This window comes from Neophocaena asiaeorientalis, unplaced genomic scaffold (assembly GCF_003031525.2).
Source record: "Neophocaena asiaeorientalis asiaeorientalis breed wild unplaced genomic scaffold, Neophocaena_asiaeorientalis_V1.1 scaffold100, whole genome shotgun sequence".
Lineage (NCBI taxonomy): Eukaryota > Metazoa > Chordata > Mammalia > Artiodactyla > Phocoenidae > Neophocaena > Neophocaena asiaeorientalis.
The window spans coordinates 9,499,905-9,524,299 of record NW_020173955.1 but is presented as its reverse complement, the minus strand read 5'-3'; the positions used below and the strand labels follow the sequence as shown (position 1 = coordinate 9,524,299).

The following is a 24,395-nucleotide window of genomic DNA, read 5'->3' as shown; positions in this document are numbered from 1 at the left end:
CTGGCGAGGCAGGGATGTGAGCAGCTCAGCCCCTGGCACCAGAGCCAAGGCCGCGGAGGAGGCTCCGGAATCGCCCCTTGCTGATCCCGAAGGATCCAGTGGGCCCTGATAAATACCCAGCCCGGCCGGATACGGGAAGGACAAGTTCAAACGCAGGGTGTAGAGCCTTGGGCAGGTCCGGCAAATAGACCCTGTCTGCCACCCACGCCCCGCCAGCCGCGCGCGCTCGCTGTGGACCCGACCGGGTTACTGCGCCTGCGCGCTCCGGGTCCTGCCCTCCCCCCCCCCCCCCCAAGACGCTTTCCGAGGCCTAGTGCCCAGTCCGCTGTCGCTTAGCAACGCACAAGTCACTGCCGCGGTTCTCCGCGCGCCCCTTTCTTGTCGGGGCTTACTCCCTGGTCTTCCCGTGAGGCTCCTCATTGCCTCGTGGCAGGCCGTAGGAGCCCATGGAGAGAAAGGAGGAAAGGCAGCCGTAAGTGCTGGGGTTTGTTTTTCTATTTCCCCTTCCGAAAAATGTTTTCCTACTTGGAGGGTTAAGTGAGATCGGAAGGGTGAGTCTTCGGGCCATCAGGGCTTTTCCTCTGCCAATCCCCTTCCTACCTCTCATTTCAAGTATTGAGCGCAATAATACTTTTTAAAACGCACTGTTTACTGGGCACCTACTATGTATCAGGCACTTTACATGCATAGCTTGGCCTAAAATTCTTGACGTCATCTTGAATTATCCACTACTTCTCACACCCCACATGTAATTTATTAGCAAATTCTGTAGGCTTTACCTTTAAAATATATCCAGAATCCACCACGATTCATCACTTCCACCGTCATTACCACCCTGGCCCAAGGACCAGCGTCTCTTACCTGTATACTGCAGAAGTCTTCGCTGCTCCCCTCGCCCCTCTGCAGCCTCCTCAATGCAGTCTTCTGAGTGGTCATTTTACAACATAAAGTTAGATCACGTTCTCCCTTGGCCACTGCAGAGGAAAAGCTAAGGCTCCTACAGCGGCCAGTGGGGCCTACACAATGTGCGCCTTTGCCTTACTCGGCCCTGTCTGCTCCTTGCCTCCCTCTCCTCCAGCACTGAGGCCTCCCTGAGCCATCTGCAGTGGTTTTCAAAGTGTGGTCCTCAGAACAGCATCAGCATCACCTGGGTGCTTATTTGAAATGCAGTTCTCACGGGCTCCCCTCCACAGACGTACCAAATCAGAAACTCTAGAAGAAGCGCATGATAATTGAGTTTTAACAAGACCTCCAGGTGACTCTGATGTACCCTAAATTTTGAGAACTATTAAATCAAGCAGCTTGTTACAGCTTGTTATGGTGTGGAGCCAGGGGTATGTGCTTCCAAACCTGTGTTTTTGTCACTAAAACAGTGGTTCTCAAATTTTAACATACATGAGAATCACCTAGAGAGCTGGTTAAAAGTTTCCTGGAAACCTGCCCCAGAGATTATTTAGTAGGTTGGGAATGGGACCTGTGAATATATATTTCTGACAAGCTGACAACTGATGCCAGGGCTGCTACTCCAGGAACTACGCTTGGAGAAGCACCGTCCTGAGGTCAGGTGCTTCTGCTTCCAAGCTTCGGCATTTACACGTCCCTCTGCTGGAATGTGCTTCCTTAGATATCCACTTACCTCTCTCCCCTCTTTCCTGTCTTTTTTCAGTTGCCACCTTCATAACTCAGCCTCCACCTTATCTAAAAATGCCACCTACCTTCCATATACATGCACTTCTTTCCCCTATGCCCTGCTTTAATTTTGTCCTTATTACTTAACACCATCTAACAAACTATATATTTTACTTTTTATTTCTCAACTGCCTTACCCCACTGGAATGTAAGGCTCTGTTTCTTTTGTTACTCCTCTATCCTCAGTGCCTCAAACAGCACTGGACACATAGCTCAATAAATATTTATTGAAAGAATGAATTATTTAATGTTATTCTCACATGTCTCACAATAGGTATTATTGTCCTTATCATGCAAAGGATTGGAAACCAAGGCTCAGAGAGTAAATGGCAGAGCTGGGATTGCAACCCAGGTCTGACTTATTTCAGAGCCCATTAGTATTTTTAACTGCTTTCCTTCTAGTAAGAGATTACTACAGAACCCTACATTTCACATTTATGAGTCAATTTGTAGCCACTCACACCACAAATCCTTCATCACATGAATGCATCAGTATGTGAACAAATAGCTACGGTCCTTTCCTTAAGGCCTGATTCTAGTACAAATTTATTGTTGGGTTACAACTATGAGAAGCAGATGGAAAAAAACTGATGCCAGAAGTCTACAGTGATAAATCAATTAAGGCCTTTAAATAAATTCATCTCTGGAAAGATAACAGAAAAACCTTCAAAGTAATTTACACTTTACCAGTAATCATTTTTTCCAAATCCTTTGCAGAGAGCAACTTCTGCTGGGATGCAGAGAACTGGAATACAAGGGTACTGAATGTCGTGTGTGTTTTGGATGAGGCTTGGGTGTGTACAGCTAACGCAAAGCCAGAGTGAAAAACTAGTCCAGCAGATTCACCAGGAATGTGTAAATAGTATAATGCCAATCTGTTTACCTGCAACAATCAGGACAATTGTCCGGATGTTGGGTACATAATGATGAATGAAACCCGATTGTCACCTTAATGGAACTTACTGGCTTGTACAGGATTATTTGTAGTGCTGACTAGAACACGAAAACAAAAAGTAGGTACATAAATGATAAATTGTAGAATGAAAGAAATGAACAAAGTACTAAAATAGAGAAAACATGGAGTGGGGAGGGGGAAATCTAGGAAAAGTTTCTGAGGAGATGACTTCAGCTGAGACCTAAATGGTAATGAACCAGCTGTTCAGGGAGCTGGGGAAGAGCAGATGCCCTGAGGGGAGAGGAGACTGGCTGTTCCAGGAACTGCGAGTAGGCAGGCTGGCTGGAGAAGGGAAGGGAGAGAGGCTTGAGTGGTTGAAGAGATTAGCTGGAGCACGGCCACACAGGGCCTCAGAACTGCGATAAGGAGGAAGTGTTTTATCGTAAATTGCAGTGGAAAGCCACTGGAGGCTTTTAATTGAAAAAAAAGACATGGGGTAGAAGAGATGGACCTGCTTTAGTCTGAAGTAAGGTAGGGCCATGGACAAGGCTAAAAAGAACTAATCACTTTCTCTATAAATTTCGAATCTTATTCACTCACCTTCCATGGGTCAGGGCTTTGATTTTTTAAATGTCTATGTAAAAAAATCTAAATTCAAATATTTTGTTCTTACCTTCCTTTACTTTTCAAGTACGCAAAATTTTAAAATACTCCTGTTACTCCTTATTTAAAAGGAGAAAAAATTTATAAACTATTCCTTTTAAAATATTTTTTAACATTTAAAAATTTCAATAATTTTTATTTTTCTTCCAGGGTAGTTATTAGAAGCAAAAAATTATGAAATTGAATTAGCTATTCTGATGTCTGCACAGTGGTCTTTTCCTGAAAAGATAAATAATAGTGCTCTTTTGGTAGCTTTTATAAGTTTGCCAGGTGAGCCTTTAAAATTAGTTATCCTTGTCCATATAGCTAAATATACTAGGTAACTAACTCTTTTTTTGCGGTACGCGGGCCTCTCACTGCTGTGGCCTCTCCCGTTGTGGAGCACAGGCTCCGGACGCGCAGGCTCAGCGGCCATCGCTCACGGGCCCAGCCGCTCCGCGGCATGTGGGATCCTCCCGGACCGCATGAACCCACGTCCCCTGCATCGGCAGGCGGACTCTCAACCACTGCGCCACCAGGAAAGCCCCTAGGTAACTAACTCTTAAAGAAGATGAGTTAAGATTAGCATGTAACTTAGGCACATGAATAAATACTGTAAACGTAATTTGTAAGAATGATTAAATCACTACTCTTTCTTAACTCCAAGCAAATGAATCTGTACACTACATTGGTATATGGTAATAAATAATCACTATTAACACAAATCTCTTTATCTTTTATATAATTTCGAATGACAGGATACCCTCCCAAATTTTAATTGCACCAGCCCCTAATAGTTATTAATAAAGCCTAAATTGTCTTGACACTTGAAATATATTTAAATCTAATTTTATGTAATTATGACTCAGCACTGAAATGCTCATTGGATAAATGATATACTATTTAATTCTGTTTTTCAGACAGCATGAAATAGAAGATGCTGGTATACTGTATGTAACTGAAAAAAAAGAAGAAACGAAACATGAAAAAAAGCCTAGAAAAAGTATTCAACATTCAAAACCATGTGTTGGGAAAGGACATGTATATTATGCTAAATTCATTAACACAAATGTAAGAACATGCAATGAACCAGTTCCCTACATAGATCCCCAAAACGAGCCAGATGATCAGGTTGGATTGATGTTCATTATTTACAAATATAGATTTAGATTCAGAAGTGTTTTGCAGGATAATTTTGTCACAGACTACTTAAAGGATGTGACAGATCTCAGACTAATATTTACTATAATCCAATAGTTAAAAGCAGTAACCTGGAACTATCCTTACTGATAATTTTGCATACAAACTATATATATATATATAGGGAAGGAATCCAAATAATTGTTTTTCTAGATCGGGTCAGATTATAGTCACTCAGCGGTGCTTGTGGGTAGGAGGGGTTATTGAAGAAATCTCTAATATTGTATTTGTGACAAATAATATAAAAATTTCCCATGATACTCCGTAATTCAGATACTTTCTATAAAATAGCTACCATTTATTGAAAGTGTATGAAGTGCTAGGAATGAGCTAAGTGTTCTGTATAAGTTATATCCTTTAATCTGCACAACTTCTAGGAGGTATTATTGCAAATAGTTTAGATGATAACATGCTCTAATATAGTAAATTAACATACCTGAGATTACATAGTAAGCAAATGTCACAGTCATGTTTCTGATCCAGGACTGTTGGTTTAGACAAGTCACACTTTTATTCACTATCATATTAAATATATTCCATTCTTTTTTTTAGAATCAGGTTCGTTGACGTATAATTTATTGTATTAATTTCCTGTCTTGCTGTTACAAATTACCACAAACTTAAACACTGGCTTAAAGCAACACTAACTTATTCTCAACAGTTCTGAAGCTCTAAAGTACATAATCAATCTCATTGTCTATTGGGAGAGCTGGTTCCTTCTGGAGGCTCTAAAGAAGAATCCATTTCCTTGCCTTTTCCGCCTTCTAGAGGTTGCCTGCCTTGGCTCATGGCCCCTTCTTCAAAGCCAGCAACATACTGTCTTCAAATCTATGACCGACTTCCCTGCCTCCTTCTTCTAAGGACCCTTGTTATTATATTGGGGTCCTCAGAAGAAGAGAATCTGGGATAATCTCTCCTTAGCAAGATCCTTAATCACAGCTGCAAAGTCCCTTTTGCCATGTAAGGTTAGGTGTAGTTGTGATTTAACTCAACATTTAAATGGAGATTGCTTTTCGTGCGCTCTCTTTACACTGATAACATCAACTGTTCTTGTCATGAAACAGCACACCATGGCCCTGTGTGTGAATATGAGAGCTTTTGGGGGCAGAAATTCCTGTAGTCAAATATGCTTTAATATCATGTAGTAAACCCTTACAAGGGCAGTTTTAAGGCTCTTTTGTTTTATAAACAAATAATTATTGAGCATTTAAAAGATATTGATAGAACATGCCTCTGGGGGAAATAAATGTGGTACAGAAATCCAGGTTAGTGAAGTCCTCATAATTCTTGCAAAAGTTAATGAATGACTCTCCTGAGCTCTAGTTCAAGGCCAAGTTTAAACCAAACTGTTAACCCATCCTGAACCCCATAAGGAAAAGAAGCTGGTTTGAGAAGAGAAATATGAAACATAAAGAAATTTTAAAATAAATCTAATTTTCTCTTGTTCCTACTTTGTAGGTGTCTTGAAAAAAATAAATGTACAGAAGCGTTAGTAGCTTGCTCTATCAACAAGACTGGGTGATAGCAGCAGTAGAATCTTTATTAGTGCTCAAAGCTCCATGAGTCAAAGACCTTAAACAGGTGGTGAAAGTGAGTTTGAAATGAAGTAAGAGGATAGGTAAGAGAGGTTCACAGTGGCTGAACAAGGAGGGCTGAACAAGGAGGTACAAAGACCAAAGATGCATCACAGAGCTAAGTGTTCACATTGGGCGTGGAGTGAAGGGAATGAACATACTTAAACAAAACTAAACCTACCCCCTCCAACAACAACAAAAAACCCTTAAATGTACTCATTTCCAAGTACCCAAGGAGTAATAAAGAATGCTCATTTCACATATTTGTAAACTTTGTTCTTTTACTTAAGATGACAGTTTTCTTTTTAAAGGTTAGCTTGGTTTAAAAAAATTAACTGGCTTATAGTAATACTGGCTTTAAAATAAAAGTAAAGAAAATAAAGTTGCCTAAATATTTCAATTGACATATATCTGTTGTCTTATGTATTTTGCTAAGATAATACCTTTAGAATACCAGATTGGTCGGTTTTATTTATTTACAAGATTTTTAAGTGAAATAATCAATTATACAGTTCTACATAGGGACATAAAATTGGTGGTGCTAAAAGAAGTAAAAAGGAGCTTTAGCTCAGTTATTTCCAATGAAAACTAATTTGGTTGTCTTTGTGTTTTTAAATATTAGTAAATATTGATATTTCAAAAAAGATTATACTGGGTATTTTCCAAAATGTATTTTTTTGGAGCACTAGTCCTTGCCAATGTGCTCAATAAAATAAAGTTCCGAAGTCACATATGTTTTGCAAAACCTGTATTTTTATACACCCTTCTCAGAGCTTCACAATTCACATTAGTAGATAAAGGTTCTTGAGAAATCCTGTGGTAAACTTGTTTAACTTGTTTAACTCAGTATTTATCAAATTTCTTTAACTATGGAAACCTCTTTTATATAACACCTATTAATATGCTGCAGAACCAGTGTTCCACAGAACACAGTGCAGGAATAACTGTTATTGTGAATTGTTATTATGAATTGCTTAAAAAGAGGTATTTTTCAGCATTCTTTCTGGTCCACAACAAAACATAGAGGAACGTAGATACAGTGTAACTCTAGTGTTTGCTATAACACAGCAAATTTTTTAAAGCCACTGAGCTCCATTAAAAAAATATGATACTCTATGTGTAAGGTGTTGTCAGAAGTCCAGATTTCCCTAGGAATCCATAAAGTATAATTTGATGTCCACAGATCACTACACCACCACAAGCAGCAGTAGCCATCTTGGCCAGGGCGCCATAGAGCTTGGCACACCACCTCTTATATTCTCTTAACTGGTCCCTCCAGGATACCCCACTTACTTTTTACTACATTTCCCCTAGGATTCTCCCTTAGTTTCCCAAAGAATGGAAGTAAATGGTGCATTTCTGAAGGCAAAGGGCTGACAGAAGTGTAACAGAGAGTGCCTCACGGTGGTTTCCAAATGTGACTAAGGGGCCCACAGCACAATGGCTCTTAGGCCTTCCAGCAGCCGGGGTTATAGGGAGCCTTGTCATCAGGAATCACCAGGCACCTCCCTACCATGGAGCCCCAGTGACGGTCATCCTGCAGCAGGAAAAGAGACAGGCTTTGGCCTGGAAGGGAGGACTTCATCCTCTCTCTGGGTGCAAAGTTTTGGGAACAACTCTTTCTGTAGGCAGAACCCCCTCTACAATCTGCAAGATGTGGTCTGACCCCCAAAACCTAGGCAAAGCAATAACATAGAGGACCTTTCCCGGTTTGGTTTATTTAATCATAAATACTTCCACATGCACCTCTCAATCCAATGTAAGTGATGGTACACAGAGCAGTACATTTTTATTCTTAGTCTTTCTCTTCAGTGTGCGGTGAAGGAAAAAAATAAGCCTCTGCCTTTACCTTTTGTCTTATAATCTCTCTGAGCAAATGCTTGGACCAAAAAGGCATGCACGTGTGCCTGGGTGCATACACACTCCCTTCCAGGAAGGAACCAGACTTCTCAGGCATAGGGCAGACTATCCAGAAATAAAAAAGATAAACACAACAGTTTTTGAACTGTAGCATTTCATTCTCCTGAAGTGAAGATTCATCCAACTGACAACACTAATCAGAACACTCACCGACTATAAGGGTCTTGAAGTCATCAATCACACTTCAGAAAAAACTGCTCATTGTTTCCTTTATACGTATTTGTGAAACCAAAGAGACCATTTTGGTAAAATTCTAAATTCCAGTCTTCTTGAAAGGTGAATTATCTCTGCTTTAAGGTAGCTTTTGCACTACACTCTTGTTTAAGAAAAAAACTGAAGTCTGCCAGACATCGTGGTTCACTTATTCCAGAGTCACTTCTCCAGTAACTTGGATGTTAGCAAAATAAGTTTCACATCAACAGAAGAAGATATAAAGAGTACGCCTTAAAACCTTGTCATAGAGGATTTCTCAGGATATTTACTTAGAGCCTCTTTATTTTTATTTTTGAAATAATTTAAATAAATTTGTGTTTATCTGGCTTTGCCTTCCACAGCAGATTTCCTATAGCAATGTAGCACAGAAATCAGAGGCATGCACAGACAAATGACGGGCTGAATTGAGGCGGCTCTGCTACCTGTTAGTGATATACCTTGGGGAAGTTACTTTATCTCCCAGCAGTTTTCTCATCTGTACAGTGGGTGTACCCACTTCACAGAATTGTGATGAGAATAAGTGAGAAAAGGCCTAGACCTTGGAGCATAATAAGCACCGTGGCAATCACAGAGTAGGAAAGAGCTGCAAGAAGCAGGCACTCTGACAACAGTAAGACGTGACTATTTTGAGCCAGAGAGTGAGAAGACACCATCTGTGTAGTGATATGTTCTAGAATTCCTAGGATCTACATCAAGTAGATGTAATTCACCTTTAAGTCCATTCTGAAAAATGAGGCATTGGCTGATCTTTCCTGCTCTCCAAAATTCCCCACTTCCTACATTTCTTTGATTTCTGCAAACATTCATTTTTATCCCTGGTTACAGGCTGTCACTGGCCTGGAAACTGGCTCTCATTTCCAGTTGCAAAGTGAGTTCTGACTCTGTCTTCATCTGTGCAGGGCTTAGTGCTCTCTTTGGTTCATGTCCATCCCATCTTTTTCAGTTTGAAGATAACTTCCCTTAATGAAGAACCTAAAGTTGAATAGCTCTGACTTTCAGCTCTAAGGAGGGTACTCTTCTCCAAATTCTAAGCCTTTCCTTGATTTCTTGCTGCAACAGAATTTTTTCCCACAGAACACCCGATTTTTGCTGCTTGGTATATTTCATGAATCTCTTCTAAGCTTCTTGACAGTCTCCTGACAAGCTGACTCCATTCAAGTGTTTCTCCTTTGAATCTGATTTTGTGCACCACTTGTACACACACCTGTCTCCTTGAAAACTAAGCTCATTTGAAAGCTAACTGCCTATGTAGCCACACAAGTTTCTTTAGATGCCTCCTTCTTTTTATATCAATGTAGCTTCAATTGTATTTTCAGAATTTAACTTATTAGAATCTCATATTTATCCACTTTGAATCATATTTTAAAGTCTCTGACAATGCAATCACAGTTGATCTTTTAAAAGGTTGATCTCTTCCCTTAAAGCCCCAGGTAGGTGTTGGAACATACCCAAGGTTACTTTCATTCTCTAAGATCCAAGGACTCTGAGGTGTCAAGTTCCCTTTTCCCAAGGTTCTCTTCTACCTGATCAACCAGATTAAAAAAATTTTTTTAGTCAGTACTAAGTTGAGTAACAATTCACCTCACTGCTTTCTGAACTTCTAAGAGATCAAACGTGCTAATGAAGAGTCTTCATTTCCTGCATACTTAGTTCAGGTTTTATTATCAGAAATTCAGTAACGTTGGAGACATTTCTGCTTAGAACAAAGTTTCTCAAACTGAATCATTAGTGAGTTATAAATAAATGTGGACTGCAACCAGCATTATGAGATGAAATAGAAAAGTAATATAATAGAAAAATAGCCAAGTGCACTGCATGTAGTAAGAATAAGTATTGTTTTGTGAAACCTCTCGTTTTATGTATATGTATGCAGTGGGTACTCTTGCATGACATAAAATGTATTTCATGGTGTGGGTCATGGACTAAAAACTTTGAAAACCACCATCTTAGATGACAATACATTATTTGTATTGCCATAATGAAAAGTATAGAATATAAGTTTTAGATTAAATCATGTTTACTATATGCATACGTGTGTATATATGCATATATATATATATATAGATGGTAGTACAAAACATAGAAACATAACTATTTTGTTGATTTTTACCATTCCATCTGTTGATAGAAGGTAGTTTAAGAAATTAGCATCTGGGGCTTCCCTGGTGGTGCAGTGGTTGAGAGTCTGCCTGCCAATGCAGGGGATGCGGGTTCGTGCCCCGGCCGGGAAGATCCCAGATGCCGCGGAGCGGCTGGGCCCGTGAGCCATGGCCGCTGAGCCTGCGTGTACGGAGCCTGTGCTCCGCGACGGGAGAGGCCACAACTGTGAGAGGCCCGCGTACCACAAAAAAAAAAAAGAAATTAGCATCTGTATTTTAGCTAAAATTATATGATAATACATTTTTAGGTGCCTCTTAGGAAATACAGTCTTTATGAAAATATATTTAGTCCTAGATTTCAGAACTCTATTTTAGTACTAGAAAATCCAATAACTTGTTGAATCAAATTACTGATCATCAAACACATGAAAATGAAAATGTCCTACAGTATCCAATTTTGTGTTTCCATTTTTCTTTTCCATGAAGGGTGACTGGTGGTCACATGGTAAAGGAATGGAAAATCCCTTCCAACCACCTTATGACACTAAGAGCACCCAGAGGAGTGACTTTAAAAAACCAACATGTCCATTTGTTTCTCCAGTCAAATACAGCAAGTTGCAAAAGCCTTCTTATGGAATAGGTAAGGTTAGCAGTTCTCCACTGTCTCAGGTTACTGCTATCAAATTAAGATGTATTATACGTGCTTGCACCTCCTGGGAAAATTAGTCCTTTACAGGAGTTGAAAATATACATGCAGCAAGTGCAGCCCTTGACAAGTTTGTTCCTTATCCCTTCCTAGTGGATAACTTAGCTCCAAATATGTTTAATACAACGTAATAAAAATTGTAATGTTCATTGATAACACCAGCTTCCAAGTCAGAAATTTAGTAGCATTCTGCTCATTACTGCCAGCAAACTTTAAAAATTATAACTGTTAGGCAACACTATAGAGCAGTATTTTTCAAAGTGTGCATGGAGGGGCGCTGGTTTTTGTTGTTTGTTTTTGAATTTTATTTATTTTTTTATACAGGTTATTATTAGTTATCTATTTTATACATATTAGTGTATACATGTCAATCCCAATCTCCCAGTTCATCCCACCACCACCACCACCCCGCTTTCCCCGCTTGGTGTCCATACATTTGTTCTCTACATCTGTGTCTCTATTTCTGCCCTGCAAACCGGTTCATCTGTGCCATTTTTCTAGGTTCCACATATATGTGTTAATATACAGTATTTGTTTTTCTCTTTCTGACTTACTTCGCTCTGTATGACAGTCTCTAGATCCATCCACGTCTCTACAAATGACCCAATTTCGTTCCCTTTTATGGCTGAGTAATCTTTCATTGTATATATCTACCACATCTTCTTTATCCATTCGTCTGTCAATGGGCATTTAGGTTGCTTCCATGACCTGGCTATTGTAAACAGTGCTGCAATGAACATTGGGGTACATGTGTCTTTTTGAATTATGGTTTTCTCTGGGTATATGCCCAGTAGTGGGATTGCTGGGTCATATGGTAATTCAATTTTAGTTTTTTAAGGAACCTCTATACTGTTCTCCATAGTGGCTGTATCAATTTACATTCCCACCAACAGTGAAGAGGGTTCCCTTTTCTCCACACCCTCTCCAGCATTTGTTGTTTGTAGATTTTCTGATGAGGGGCACTAGTTTTTATGATGTTTATAGCTACTGCTCAAAAAAACAGGGGAAGTCAAATAAGTTTTGGAAAAACTGAATTTATAAAGTTAAACAGTTTTGTGGTTTTTTTTTTTTTTAACTACAGAACTCTTAAAACCCTTATTCTAAGCATAAGCATAATGAATTTCCAAGAAGAGGGATAAAGAATGCTATGTTTTCCCAATATTGACAACTTTACCTTTTTTCAGATCATCTCACATGACTGGTATCCCACAAAACATAATTTAGGAAATACTGTTCTATACAGTATTCATACATTTTGAGATCTAAAATTTGTTTTACCTGACAATGTCATTATAATAATCTAGGTCTTTCACATTTATTCAAGTTGTATCTGTTTCTTAACCCAGTATTACTCATCTCTACCGCAGGAGTAGAATTTTTAGCAAGTCTTAAAGAAGTGCAGGATCAAGTCCAAACAAAAATGGATTTATTGAATACCCGCTCTGTTCTCACCCCACACAAAAGTTCACGAGATAAACATCAAATTTTCTGAACACGACAGTAGGCAGCAAAGGATTACTTTTAGACGTCAACAGTCCCTCAGTTTTAGCCTTCTGGCCTCTGTGATTGGCCAGTCTAGTTAAGGATACAAAGGGAAGCTAGATTGAAGGTCAGGATATTAGAAAATGGTCATATTTAACATGATTTCTACCTCAAGGGTGGTAGTTAATAGGGAGGGCCAACTATTAGATAGTCTATAACAATGGCGTCTCTTTTAGAAAGGTAATAAAGTTTCCAATTCTGATTCAAGATGGTAGACTGAGCACAAACATCTAAATCCCCTGCCTCCCAAGACCCTATTGAATGATAGCAAAGCAGTCAACCCATAAAGGACCCATAAAGGTGAAAAGAATGGAAGGGAGAGCTTTCTGGATTTTGAGAAGGAATGGAAGACTGTTGACAGATAAAAAAAGAGCAAAGAAGCAATAGCCTAGAATATACAGAAGGAGATGCAGTGAAGAGCCATTCTGCCTGAAAAAAAACAAAAGTATCTGAAGGCTCAGTCAGCAGACAAAGCATAACAGAAACGGGGGAGGGGAGAATCAGAGGGTTATTTGAAAGTCTGTTTCTTAAATAACTGCTCCAGTCATGAGCACGCTACCCTCTCCCAACATTAAGAATGCTAGAGCCCATTGTCTCAGCTAGATGTCAACTACCACACTAGTTACTTTAGTATTTCAAACCGGTCTCCTATCCTATTCTTAATTTATGAATGGACAACCAAAGATTAGAATTATGCCAAATTATATTTTTTTTAGGTCTGGAGGATAAAATCAAGGAAATATCACAGAACATAAAACAACAACACACAAAACCTTAGAAAATATGAGAGTATAAAAGCAAAATGGAGAATCAGTCTTGGAGGTCCAACTTTTCTGGAGCTCCAGAAAAGAGTAAAAATGAAGGCGAGATAATTATATCCACACATAACATCTATTAAGCATATACTATTTGCCACGTACTTTATGGAACTTTCTAAATGTTTACTCATTCAATTCCCACACCAACCCTCTGGCATATAATAGTATAGTAATACTATTAATACTCTTCATTTTTCAGATGAGAAAGCAAGCACAGAGTTTAAATAATTTGCCCAAGGCTACACAGCAAATAATTGGTGTTTGAACTTAGTCTGACTCTAGTACCTGTAAAAATAACCAGTACTCTACACAGCCTCTAGAAAAATAATAGGAAGATAGTTTCCCAACATAAAGAAGAGCCATTGAAAGGGTCTACTGAGTGTATCTAAGTATGAAGGGAAAAAAGATATACACCTATACATCATTATGAAATTGCAAAACAATAAAGAGAAGATTCCAGAAGTTTCCATTAAAAGAAAACTAAGTCACCACCTAAGGAATAAGTATATGGAATCAAGCAACACGGATGGACGAGCACAGTGGAGTTAATGTCTTCAAAGTTCTCAGGGGAAATCATTTTTAACCTAGAAAAGAGGATTTATTTGACAGGTACACTAGAACCTTTTTCTTCCCCAAGTGGCACTGGGCATTGGACCCACTGAGAAAGAAATATAGTCCTAGCACAACATTTGGCTCTTAAGTGAACAAAATTCACATAATTGTATTGTAAGTGCAACTTAGTAGTTAACTTTTAGCGTTATTTTATAGACACAATATGGAAAATTTAAATATGGTTACAGATCAGAATTATGTTATCAGCTTTAAGAAGAAAAATAAATATACAGTTGACAGAAGATGGGAAGTAAAAGAGGAGAAGGGTGCTAATATCACTATTTAACATATGAGTCCTCAAGAGAGACTACCCAAAATAGATGAAACACGGAATAGAAGATTAAGGCTGAAGTCAAAGGAGTTAATACAACTACCAATTTCTTTCTCCAGCCCTGGCTTCTTTCCTGAGCTTCAAGCCTGATATCCAACCAAGTACTTAACATCTCTTCTTGGATAACTAATCTCCTTTTCAAGCTTAACATGGCTAGAATAGACCATTTCATTTCACCCATCCAAACCTATCCCCCCATCTCAATTAATGTCATTTCTATTCCCCCAGATGCTCAAGTTTTGATACCTAGAAGTCATTCTAAAACTCCCTACCCTCTACAGCCAATCCACCTTGACACCTCTATCTCCAAATACTATCCCAAATTATCTTACCAATGCAGTGAAGCCACTGCTGCCCTGCTTCCTTTCTTCCTCCTCCATAATGTTTTCCATACCATCGTCAGACAGATCTTTTAAAAACATGAAGGACATCACTCTTCCCCTTTGGAGGCTTTAGCTACTTCTCACCGTTTGTAGAGTAAATTTCAAATTCTTTGCCATGGTCTACATGGTCCTATTTGACCTGCCAAATCTACCTAAGTCTCCTATTGCTCCTGATAGCTTGGCATGGGGATTTAGAGAAGGGGCACATAACTCAGACCAAGGAGGTAGAGAATACTTTCTGAAAGTCATGCTTGTTTCAGAACCAATTTATGCCTGTGTACTTGTTACTGTACTTCTATAACTTAATTACATATTATAAATTAAAATCTGAGTAAGAAAAAAAGCAGTTGTTTCTATAAAACATTCAAAGTTGAATACTTTACAAAGACTTGCTAAAAGGTTAATCACTAACTTTAAAAATGCTAATTAAGCACGGGTAAAATAACTATAAAAGAAGAGCTAGAGGGAATTTTTTAAATCTTGAAAGACGCTGTACTCATTTTCCTTCAAATGCATCCTTAAGTTTCCATTCTGTGCTAAAGAAACGGAAAATGAAAAGGACACATTAGGCGTGTGGTTTGTGCAAGAAATATAAAGTGGAATTCCAACCAACAGGCACTTCCTCAAAGAAAATGCCTTTGCACTTCAATAAAATTTTGGTGAATGAACTGGTTAAAGGAAAATAAGTATGGTTTACATAATTTTCTATGATTCTTTGCCTTAACTGACTTTTTTGTTAACTAACCAGTCAGGTCTCAGTACTTTCTCATAAGGAGCAGTTGTTTCTTCTCTAGTTCAAATAAGGGATGTAGTGGAAGATGAGACAGATAGGCTTTGTTCTAGGATGATCAGGCAGGGCCCGGTCATTTCATAAGGGAACAACCATAATCAGTGTCTGTAGGTCTGTCAATTTTCCCTTAGAGGAATCCTCCAAGCCTCTGCCTGGAGTGGAGGACAGAAAATCTGGGAGTCTCTCAAACAATCTTCAGTTTACAGCTTCGACTTGTACCACTTCCCATGCTCCCTGCCTCAGAAGCGTCTGATGCCTCCAATTCCCGAGCCTCACTGGAAGGCTGTGGCATGAATTGGCTTGATTTTCACCCCGCCTCCTCCTCCGCAAGCCCTTATCTTCCAGTTTACTGGACTCTACTCAACTCAATTGCCACTTATCCATCTGCTTTCCAGCTTCCAAATTTGTTAATATCTTTGCTCGCATTTAGTTCTCTTTTTTCCTTAAGGCTTTAAGCCCTTTTAATTTCTTTACTATCATTGTATTATCTTCTTCCTCTCTCTCTCTGTGTCTGTTCTTTTACTGGTATTTCTCATTGCCAAAATCATTATTATATTCCAGGTCCTACCACTATGCCCAGACTCAACAAATATTTATTGATTAGTTTAATGATAATTACATATTATTCAACAGATTAAAGTCATAATGTAATTTTAACTAATATACACACCACAATATAAACCTGCAATTTATTCATATTTTAGATGGTGTTTGGGTACTAGATGAGAATGATATTTAAAAGAAAATATTTTATGTAACATTTAAACTATAACTAGTATATAAACTAGTCTGTATATGCCAGATTTTTAATGTATATATATATATATATGTGTGTATACATATATGCATATAGACAGAAAATGTGTATATAAACATGCATTAATAGCAAAAGTCATCTCATAGTCATTCTGTTCCATCAGCCCACTTAATTACGCCTGGTTTTTGGCATTTCAGCAATGTCATCTTGTACTGATAATGAAAGTGCCCTTTATGTCTTGTACCACCACACAATTTCCTGGCTGCCATCCATTATCAGTTCAACAAACGGCTATGCTCCATCATAGATATCTGAGTCCCTGTAAGAATGAGTGTTCACTTTGGGTTTTATATAATAAAACTTTATAAATTGGAAAAGCTGATCTAATTGGTAAGGGAGGTGTTTCATACTTAAATAAAACTTTGGCTGTTTATCAATTACTTGATATTTTAACATTCTTTAAAATTGTGAATTCAGATACGGTGCTAAAAATATTTTTCTAAAATAGGTTTTAGTTTGTGTTGCTTCTTTTGCATCAAGGTATAACATAACAATGATTTCTTGCTACAGTTGTATTCAAGTTTCTCTTTTACACTGTATTGTGAAAATCTGTACTGTTATTTTTACATTAATAATCTGTTTATGTAAGATGAAAATAAATACTACTTAGAAGAATGGGGTTTCTAATAGAAAAATAATACTGATAAATGTTTTTTAAGTAGATACAAATGAAAAGTTAAGAAAATTTCTCAAAACAAAAGCTGCTAAATCCGCATCAATATGAGGAACAAGTTGTGTGTTTGAATAAATCCTGGCTTTGTTGATAAAATATAGATGGCTAGACACCAACTTGTTTGGTGTATCCTTGTTTGGAAAATTCCTATTTTAATTAGAAGTTTCCAAGAAACAGAGAGTGAATTTCAAACATTCTTCATAGACTTTGGCTTACTTTTTGTAAGCCTCATCTAACAAGGCTTCTTTTAAGTAATTATTTTGGGTCCAATTTGAATTCTTAAGTAGAGTAACCACTAAGAACTTGAATATCTTCTTTGATGTTTTCCCACTTAGATGATCTTCACTATTGTGGGCTTCTTTAAAAATCACATATATTTACATAAATGAACATGGTAGTTATGTCTACTTTTTTTTTTTTATGTCTACTTTTAATAGGTATAATGTCTGGGTAAGGAATTTCTTTCTATAATAGTTTAGATTACCTTTCTTGCCCCTTTATTGGTCCCCATGAAGATATTTTTTTAAGTTATTATTTTCAAGATTCTGGGAGGTTCTAGATCACTATATAAAAGATGATTCATTTTAATTGACTTCCTTCTGAAGTCTTTCTGTTTGTTATCTGCATAACAAGTCAGTCCAACATTTAGTTGCTTAAAACAACAATCATTTTACTTGCTCATGATTCTGCAGTCTGGGCTGAGCTCAGGTGCGCAGTTCTTTGGCCGTTCTTGCTGGTGAGCACTTGAGCAACTGAATTTAGTTGGTAGGTCGTCTGGGAACTGAACTCAGCTGGGACACTGGAATGATTGGGCCTGTCCTTCTCCGTTTGGTCTCTGCGTGTGGTTTCTCCAGCAGGGTAGATGGAACTGGCATAGTATTGCTTCTGCCACATCCTATTGGTTGAAGCTAATCACAAGGACAGTGCACATTCACAAGGGGACTGTACAAGGATGCAAATACTGGGAGGCCTGATTCTCTGGGGTCACCAGTGTAACACCTTACTTCAATGTCTTTAAATAGTCCTTTCCATGAGAGTTTAGGAATGGCCAACTCTTCATTTTTCTTTGTCTGAAAAGGTCTTTAAATTGCCCTCACTAATAGATGAAAGTATAGCTGGGTATAGAATTCTAGATTCATAGTTACTTAGCTTTTACACTAGGAAGGTATTATTCCATTGTCATCTGGATTCTATTGTTATGTCAGGTCTGAAAGCAGTCCAGTTGTTAATCCTTTGAAGGTAACTTGTTTCAGTAGAAGATTTTTTATGTTCTATGGGGGTCTTTGCATACAGAAAGAGATATTTATTTATGGTTAAATTAATATTCTAGTTTTAACATTATAAATTTAAAACTATTTCTTTAAGCCCTTAATTTTTAAATATTGTATAATATTAGAATAGTAAGTTTCACTTGTTCTTTGGTGTTTAATTAACTCAGCTTGAACAAATGAAATACTCCTTAACAATGACTTATTTACAAACATAGTCAATTAAATTCCATTAATATTTTAAACTGCATTTGGTAATTTAATTATATTCTGTTTTCCTCTTAACACTTTAAATACCTAACAAGGAAAATGTAGAACTTTGACCATCAAAACCTTCCCAAACAATTAAAAAATTCTTGTAATAAGAGCTAATGAGACCCTGATACCTTAAAAAAAATTTTTTTTATAAATAAAATTAAATTTAAAAAAAACCTTCCCCAAACAATTAAAAAATTCTTGTAAATCTAATAAATTAAACCTATATAGTAAATACATATATGTCAAACATTTTAATACTCTTTATAAACTTAATATTTCCCTAAAACTGTCAACACTAGAAAACTATCAGATCAAATTTTCTTCTGATGTATTACATAACAAATTATAGATTTAAATGTATTTGCTTTATCATCTCTACATTTAGTCCCAAACCTTCCCCAAATTAAAAGACTTACTGAATATTTATTTTAGAAGAACTGTGTTGGTTGGTAGAATACTGGTTTTGAATATTAGTAAGGTATTAAAGTATTTGTTTTGAAAAAAAGTTACCCTGTGACCAATCTTTATTTGTTACCCTATATGAAAAATATGCAATATACTATTTGTATTAAATCTAGTTTATGGCGAGGCATTTTTGTTATCATTACAGAGGGCTTTTAATGATGATAGAGATTTTGTTCTATGCATTTCTCTCACAAAGACAAAGCGAGAGAATTTAATTCATCATACTTTAAGTTTTCCTTATAGTAGGTGGACATGACCTGTGTTGTCCAAGGATAGGTTCCTGTGTGGGAAATTGCTGGCATTGGATTCTAAGCAGGTAGGAGGCATAAAAGTTTCTAGTTTGGGTCAGCTTATTGTTTGCCCCAACTATTATTGCCATTAAGGGCAGCTGCCCTGTTAAACAATTGCCCTTGATTGTTTTTGACAAATGCCTTTGGGGGAAAGGCTATTTACACTAAGAGAGGCTGAGTCATTGTCTATAAAGACAAGCCCTAGGAATGGAGTTTCCAAAGAACTGCCAGCCAAGTTAAATAACAATTCTTTGAGTTCATGTTTGTGGGAAGGTCCAAAGACAGTGGTTCTTTCCAGTGGCTGCTAAGCTTCTTGCTGATTTTTACCATAAATTCAGGGCTGTTAGTTTCCAAGGCTTATGACAAGGTGGGGACAGGGGCATGAAAACTGGGCCAAAGGCCTGCTTTTATTACAGAGATTAAGCCATTTTTCTTGAATAAATGCTTCTCAGATTGTTGCAAGCCTTTGGTTAATTTCCAAAGTTCTGAAAAAGTTGATTTTGATTATTTTTGCCAATGTTCTCATTGCTTTTATGGAGAAGCAGTTTTTTTGGAGGTTTTTACTCTGCCATTCCCACTGATGTCCTATCCCTTTTAGTTTTCATGCTACAAATATTTTTTCCCAACCTATCATCTCTGTTAACTTTGCTCATGGTGTACAGAAATAAATTTTGATGTAATCAAGTTTATTAAGTTTTCACCTATGGTTTGTGCATTGGGTATTTATGATGAGTTTTCCTACCCTTAGGTCACAAAACTATTCTCCTACATTTTCTTCTCTTGGTTTTATCATTTTACCTTCCATAATTATGTATTTAACTCTATAGCCCAGCTTTATGTGCAGTATTAAATAGGGAACCTATTCCATTTTTCTCCATGCAGTGAACAAGTTTTCTGGATACCACCTACTAAACAATCTACACTTCTGTCATTAACTTGGGAGACCTCCTTAATTGTATGTTAGGGTTCCCTATATGAATAAGTCTGTCTCTGAACTCTCTGTTACATTCCTTAGGTTAATTTTCAGTCCTTGGATCATTACTAAAATGTTTTAATGATATAGATTTTTAGCTTGTCTTAATATCTGATAGGGAAATTCCTCATTCTTTGCTCTTCCTTTTCACAGTTAAGCTCTCTATTTATGGACCTTTATTTTTCCATTTCAATTTTGGAATTTATGACATTTCTCAAAATATCCAGCTAGAACTTTGATTGGGTTGTGTTGACATTATAGATTAATTTAGGAAAAACTGTCACCTTTACAGTAACATACTATCCCATCCTATCTAAGGGAATGGAAAGTCTATTCAGCTCAATTTTTGTCTTTGAGTTAAAAAATTTTCTCTATAGAGATCTTGTGAAGTCTTACTTTCTAGAAACTTTATACTGTATAGTTTTATTCCTACAGGGACTGTATCTTATTTTTCCTTTTGTTTTCTAGTAGGTTATTTTTATCATAGCAAAATGCTTTTGATTTTTGTACACTTATCTGCTTGCCTTGCTATACCCTTATTTCTTTTTTTTTTTTTTTTTTTGCGGTACGCAGGCCTCTCACCCTGTGGCCTCTCCCGCTGTGGAGCAACAGGCTCTGGACGCGCAGGCTCAGTGGCCATAGCCCACGGGCACAGCCGCCCCACGGCACGTGGGATCCTCCCGGACCGGGGCACGAACCTGCGTCCCCTGCATCAGCAGGCGGACTCCCAACCACTGCGCCACCAGGGAAGCCCTATTCTCATTGATTCTAGTGGTTTTTCTACTCAGGTAATTATATTACCTACAAATAATGACAGCTTTTTCTTTTCCTTTGCAATCATTATACTACTTTTTTCATTTTTTATAATATTCACCAGAATCTCCATTAATATGTTAAACAGTAGAATTTTAGTTCTGAGTTATTACAGGTGTAATACTTATTTTTCTGTTCTTTAGTCATTGTCTTTATAAGGAGGCAAAACGTTTTATTATTTTCTTCCATATACCTTAGGCACCCTCCTTGATTTATTTCTATTCTCATTTGAGTTCTTCCTCTAGAAATTTTTTGAAGTGGTCTGTTTATGGGGAAATATTCTGAGGCCTTCTTTGCCTCTCAATATTTTTTAATTTTGGCTTCATGGTTAAATGACAGTTTGGTTGGATATTAAAATATTAAAATTCCAGGCTTAAAGTTTTTTTCCCTTTAATACTTAAAAAATATTAATAAGTTATTATGTGTCCAATGTTGTCAAATTTGATATAAATCTGCTTCTTACTCCTTTGTAAGTAATCTACCTCTCCTCTTTGAAACATTTAGAATTTTTTCTTTGTCTCAGATGACCTTAAATTTCTCTATAAAGTGTCTTACATGTGAGTTATTTCTTATCTACCATACAGGACTGGGAGAAGAGTGAGCCAAGTGAGAGGTCTAGGGTGCAAACTGTAAGGAGGCACTCACTCCCAGGATCATGCAAGTGCCTCCTTACATTTTGCATCCCATGAGCCTCACTTGCCTCATCTTACTCCTGGCCCTGCTACCTGTTTGGTAATCTGCGAGCCCTTTCAATCTGAGGTCTTTGGGCTTTCTTTAATTCTTATGTATTTATCATCTTTATTTCTTTAAACATTTCCTTTTCTCTGTTTCTTCTTCTAGGTTTCCTGGATTCTAGTGTTGGTATTTCTACCACCAATGTCTCTTAGCTTTTCTATCTTTATTTCTTTCTCCTTTCCAGATTCCTTCTGGGAAAGCTTCTCAGTCTGATTTTCTAGTTCATAACTCTTATTTTTATCTCACCATTTCTACTTCAACTATTATATTTTTATTTCTAATATTTTACATGATTCTTTTTTATGACCTCTTATTCTTGCTTTATATTAAGAATACCTCCTGTACCTTTGAGTATATTTGTTATGCTTATTTTATTCTTGGTACATAGGTTCTAATAATTCTGCTTCACATAGTGTACGTTTTAAATCTTATTGTCTTTCTTTAACAGTGTCTCTCTAGTTTATCTTAGGTCATATTCCCCAAGGGGAATTATCAGCCCTGTGTGGGCAAAGGCTAAAGACCAGGGTCTGGCTTGTGTACCTCTCAATGAATTTAAGGAAAGAAGATGAAGGTCAGGCTGGAGAGGGTCAGGCCTGACAAAACCAGTTTTGACCACCTCCATTTGTTGTCCCTATTTGAGACCAATCCTCTACTCAGGGCTCCACTCCTTTCCCCTTTAAACTCCTAAAAAGAGGCATCACCAAGAGAAGGCAATCTCTTGATGTTTTTAATCCACCAGCACTGACAATTGCTCTGGCAGTGCTGGAGAAGGAAATGCCCAAGGGGCTGCATGCATCCATTTTCATCAGCTCCTTACCCTGGAAGGATTTCTGTGCTGCTCCAATGTTACTAAGTTGACAACACATGGCTAGACGTTGCTGCCAGTTTCTGCCGCCCTGAGGCAAACAGTGATCTTCCCAAAGCAATGTGGGAGAAAGTCAAGAGCAGATTTTAAAAGCTCTCCCAACCTATTCTCTACTGTCTACATCTGATCTCCCTACCCTCCAGCCCAAGCTGCCACCAACCCTTCATAGCAGTTTACTAAACCCTTTGGTTTTCTCCCAGTATTTTGATAGTTCATCACATTCATGCTTCTCCTCTTCCATGGTTTCCCTTTTGTCAGGATGCAAAAGAGCTTGCCCCTTGCCTAACTTAGAAGTCCCTTTCTAATTTGACCCAGCATTCTAGAGACTTTATAAACATTGTCTTTAATCCTCACAGCTCTGAAAGCAAATTATTATTATTCCCATTTTAGGGAGAAGAAATTGAATCTCATTGAAGTGAAGTGATTTGTCCAAAGTGACACAACTAGGAAATGCAGTAGAGCTGGAATTTGAAAGCACGTCTATCTTATCCCAAAGCCCATGCTTTGGATACTCCATTAACCCCACCTGATTAATGCCTAAATTTAGAGCTGCCTCATTTTATTCAGAGTTATCAGACTATGTTCCTGGAAACACTAACATTCTGTGAGCCAGACCATGGCGTTCACCCCAAAACTGATAGTCTTTTCTGATTTGGTGGAAAAATATAACTTATGGCTAGAATTTCTCAACATAAATAGTTGTCCACAAATTTATGTTAAATCTTTGGCACCTGCTCTCTTTTGTGTGCTAGCAAATCCTAAAAGAAAAGTAATGATTAAGTAGAAAATGAGTTTTGAGTATCTGATCTCAATTAGAAATCAAGGAAACGTTATCAATTAGCATTTTTCCCTGCTAGCTAGAAAAGACTGCCATCTCACATTATGTAATATATAAATATTGGAGTAATCATTCTAGCTAGTAAAATTAGTTTATATCAATGTCTGAATATTGAATTAAATTCATGAATGCTTAATAAATGTGAATTTACTAACATATTTTTCCTCTTATATATTCTCCCTAATTTTAAAGTCATGGTTTTTCCAATTTAAATTTTATTTTTTAATAGTTAATACAGGCATACAGTACAAAATTCCATTGGTACAATAGGGAAAAGAGTGAAAGTGAATCCACTCTTCTCCACCTCTGTCCTCCACCCAGCTAATTCTCTCCCCCCTGCAACAACCACTGTATCAGTTTCTTGTTATCACTCCATAGATATGGGAGGTGTACATATTATCTTATGTACATATTTTTCTATAAAAGGGAGAAATTTTTAATTTTTTCCTTGACAGAATTTTATGTCACTAAACTGGGTGTTACTCTGACTCCTTACATAACGTAGTGTGCTAAAAGCAAAACTAAAGTGAGTTTTTAAAATTATTAAAAATTTTAAACATAGAGAAACCAATATAATGAACCCCTATATAGCTATTACACAGATTGGAAGATTATTTAAAAGCGATTTTTAAAGAATACTCTCACAAATTTTCAGAGCCTTTGTCAATGGGAAATGAAAAGAATTGTGTGTTCAAGTGCAGTAGCCCTGGAATCTTCCAGTTCATTTGTCAGCGCTAGCAGGGAGCAACTTACGCATAAATTTCTCAAAGCCTTTTCAGTAGTAAAAATAAGTTGACAAATAAATTGTACTTATGCTTTTCCTAACACTTTGGTTGGTATATGTGCAAGAAGCAGATCTAACAGTTGATTTTTAAAAACCATTATTACATTATTATTAGTTTTTAAAATTACTAGGAATTCCACCTGTGGGGCTAATTTGGTTTTTTTTTTTTTTTTTTTTTGGGACCGGGGGCTTTATGAATCTA

At 37.4% G+C, this 24,395-nt stretch overlaps 1 protein-coding gene across 1 annotated transcript in view; it reads left to right on the top strand.

Moving 5' to 3' along the window:
• Nucleotides 1-337: 337 nt before the first annotated feature.
• The window catches only part of LOC112404859 (uncharacterized protein C2orf73 homolog), a 25,723-nt gene continuing 1,665 nt past the window's right edge, over nt 338-24,395 (top strand). Inside the window, exons 1-3 of the mRNA XM_024752989.1 lie at nt 338-472; nt 4,147-4,357; nt 10,719-10,872. Coding sequence (XP_024608757.1) covers nt 447-472; nt 4,147-4,357; nt 10,719-10,872 — 391 coding nt within the window. The 5' untranslated portion in view covers nt 338-446. The remainder of the gene's footprint in view (nt 473-4,146; nt 4,358-10,718; nt 10,873-24,395) is intronic.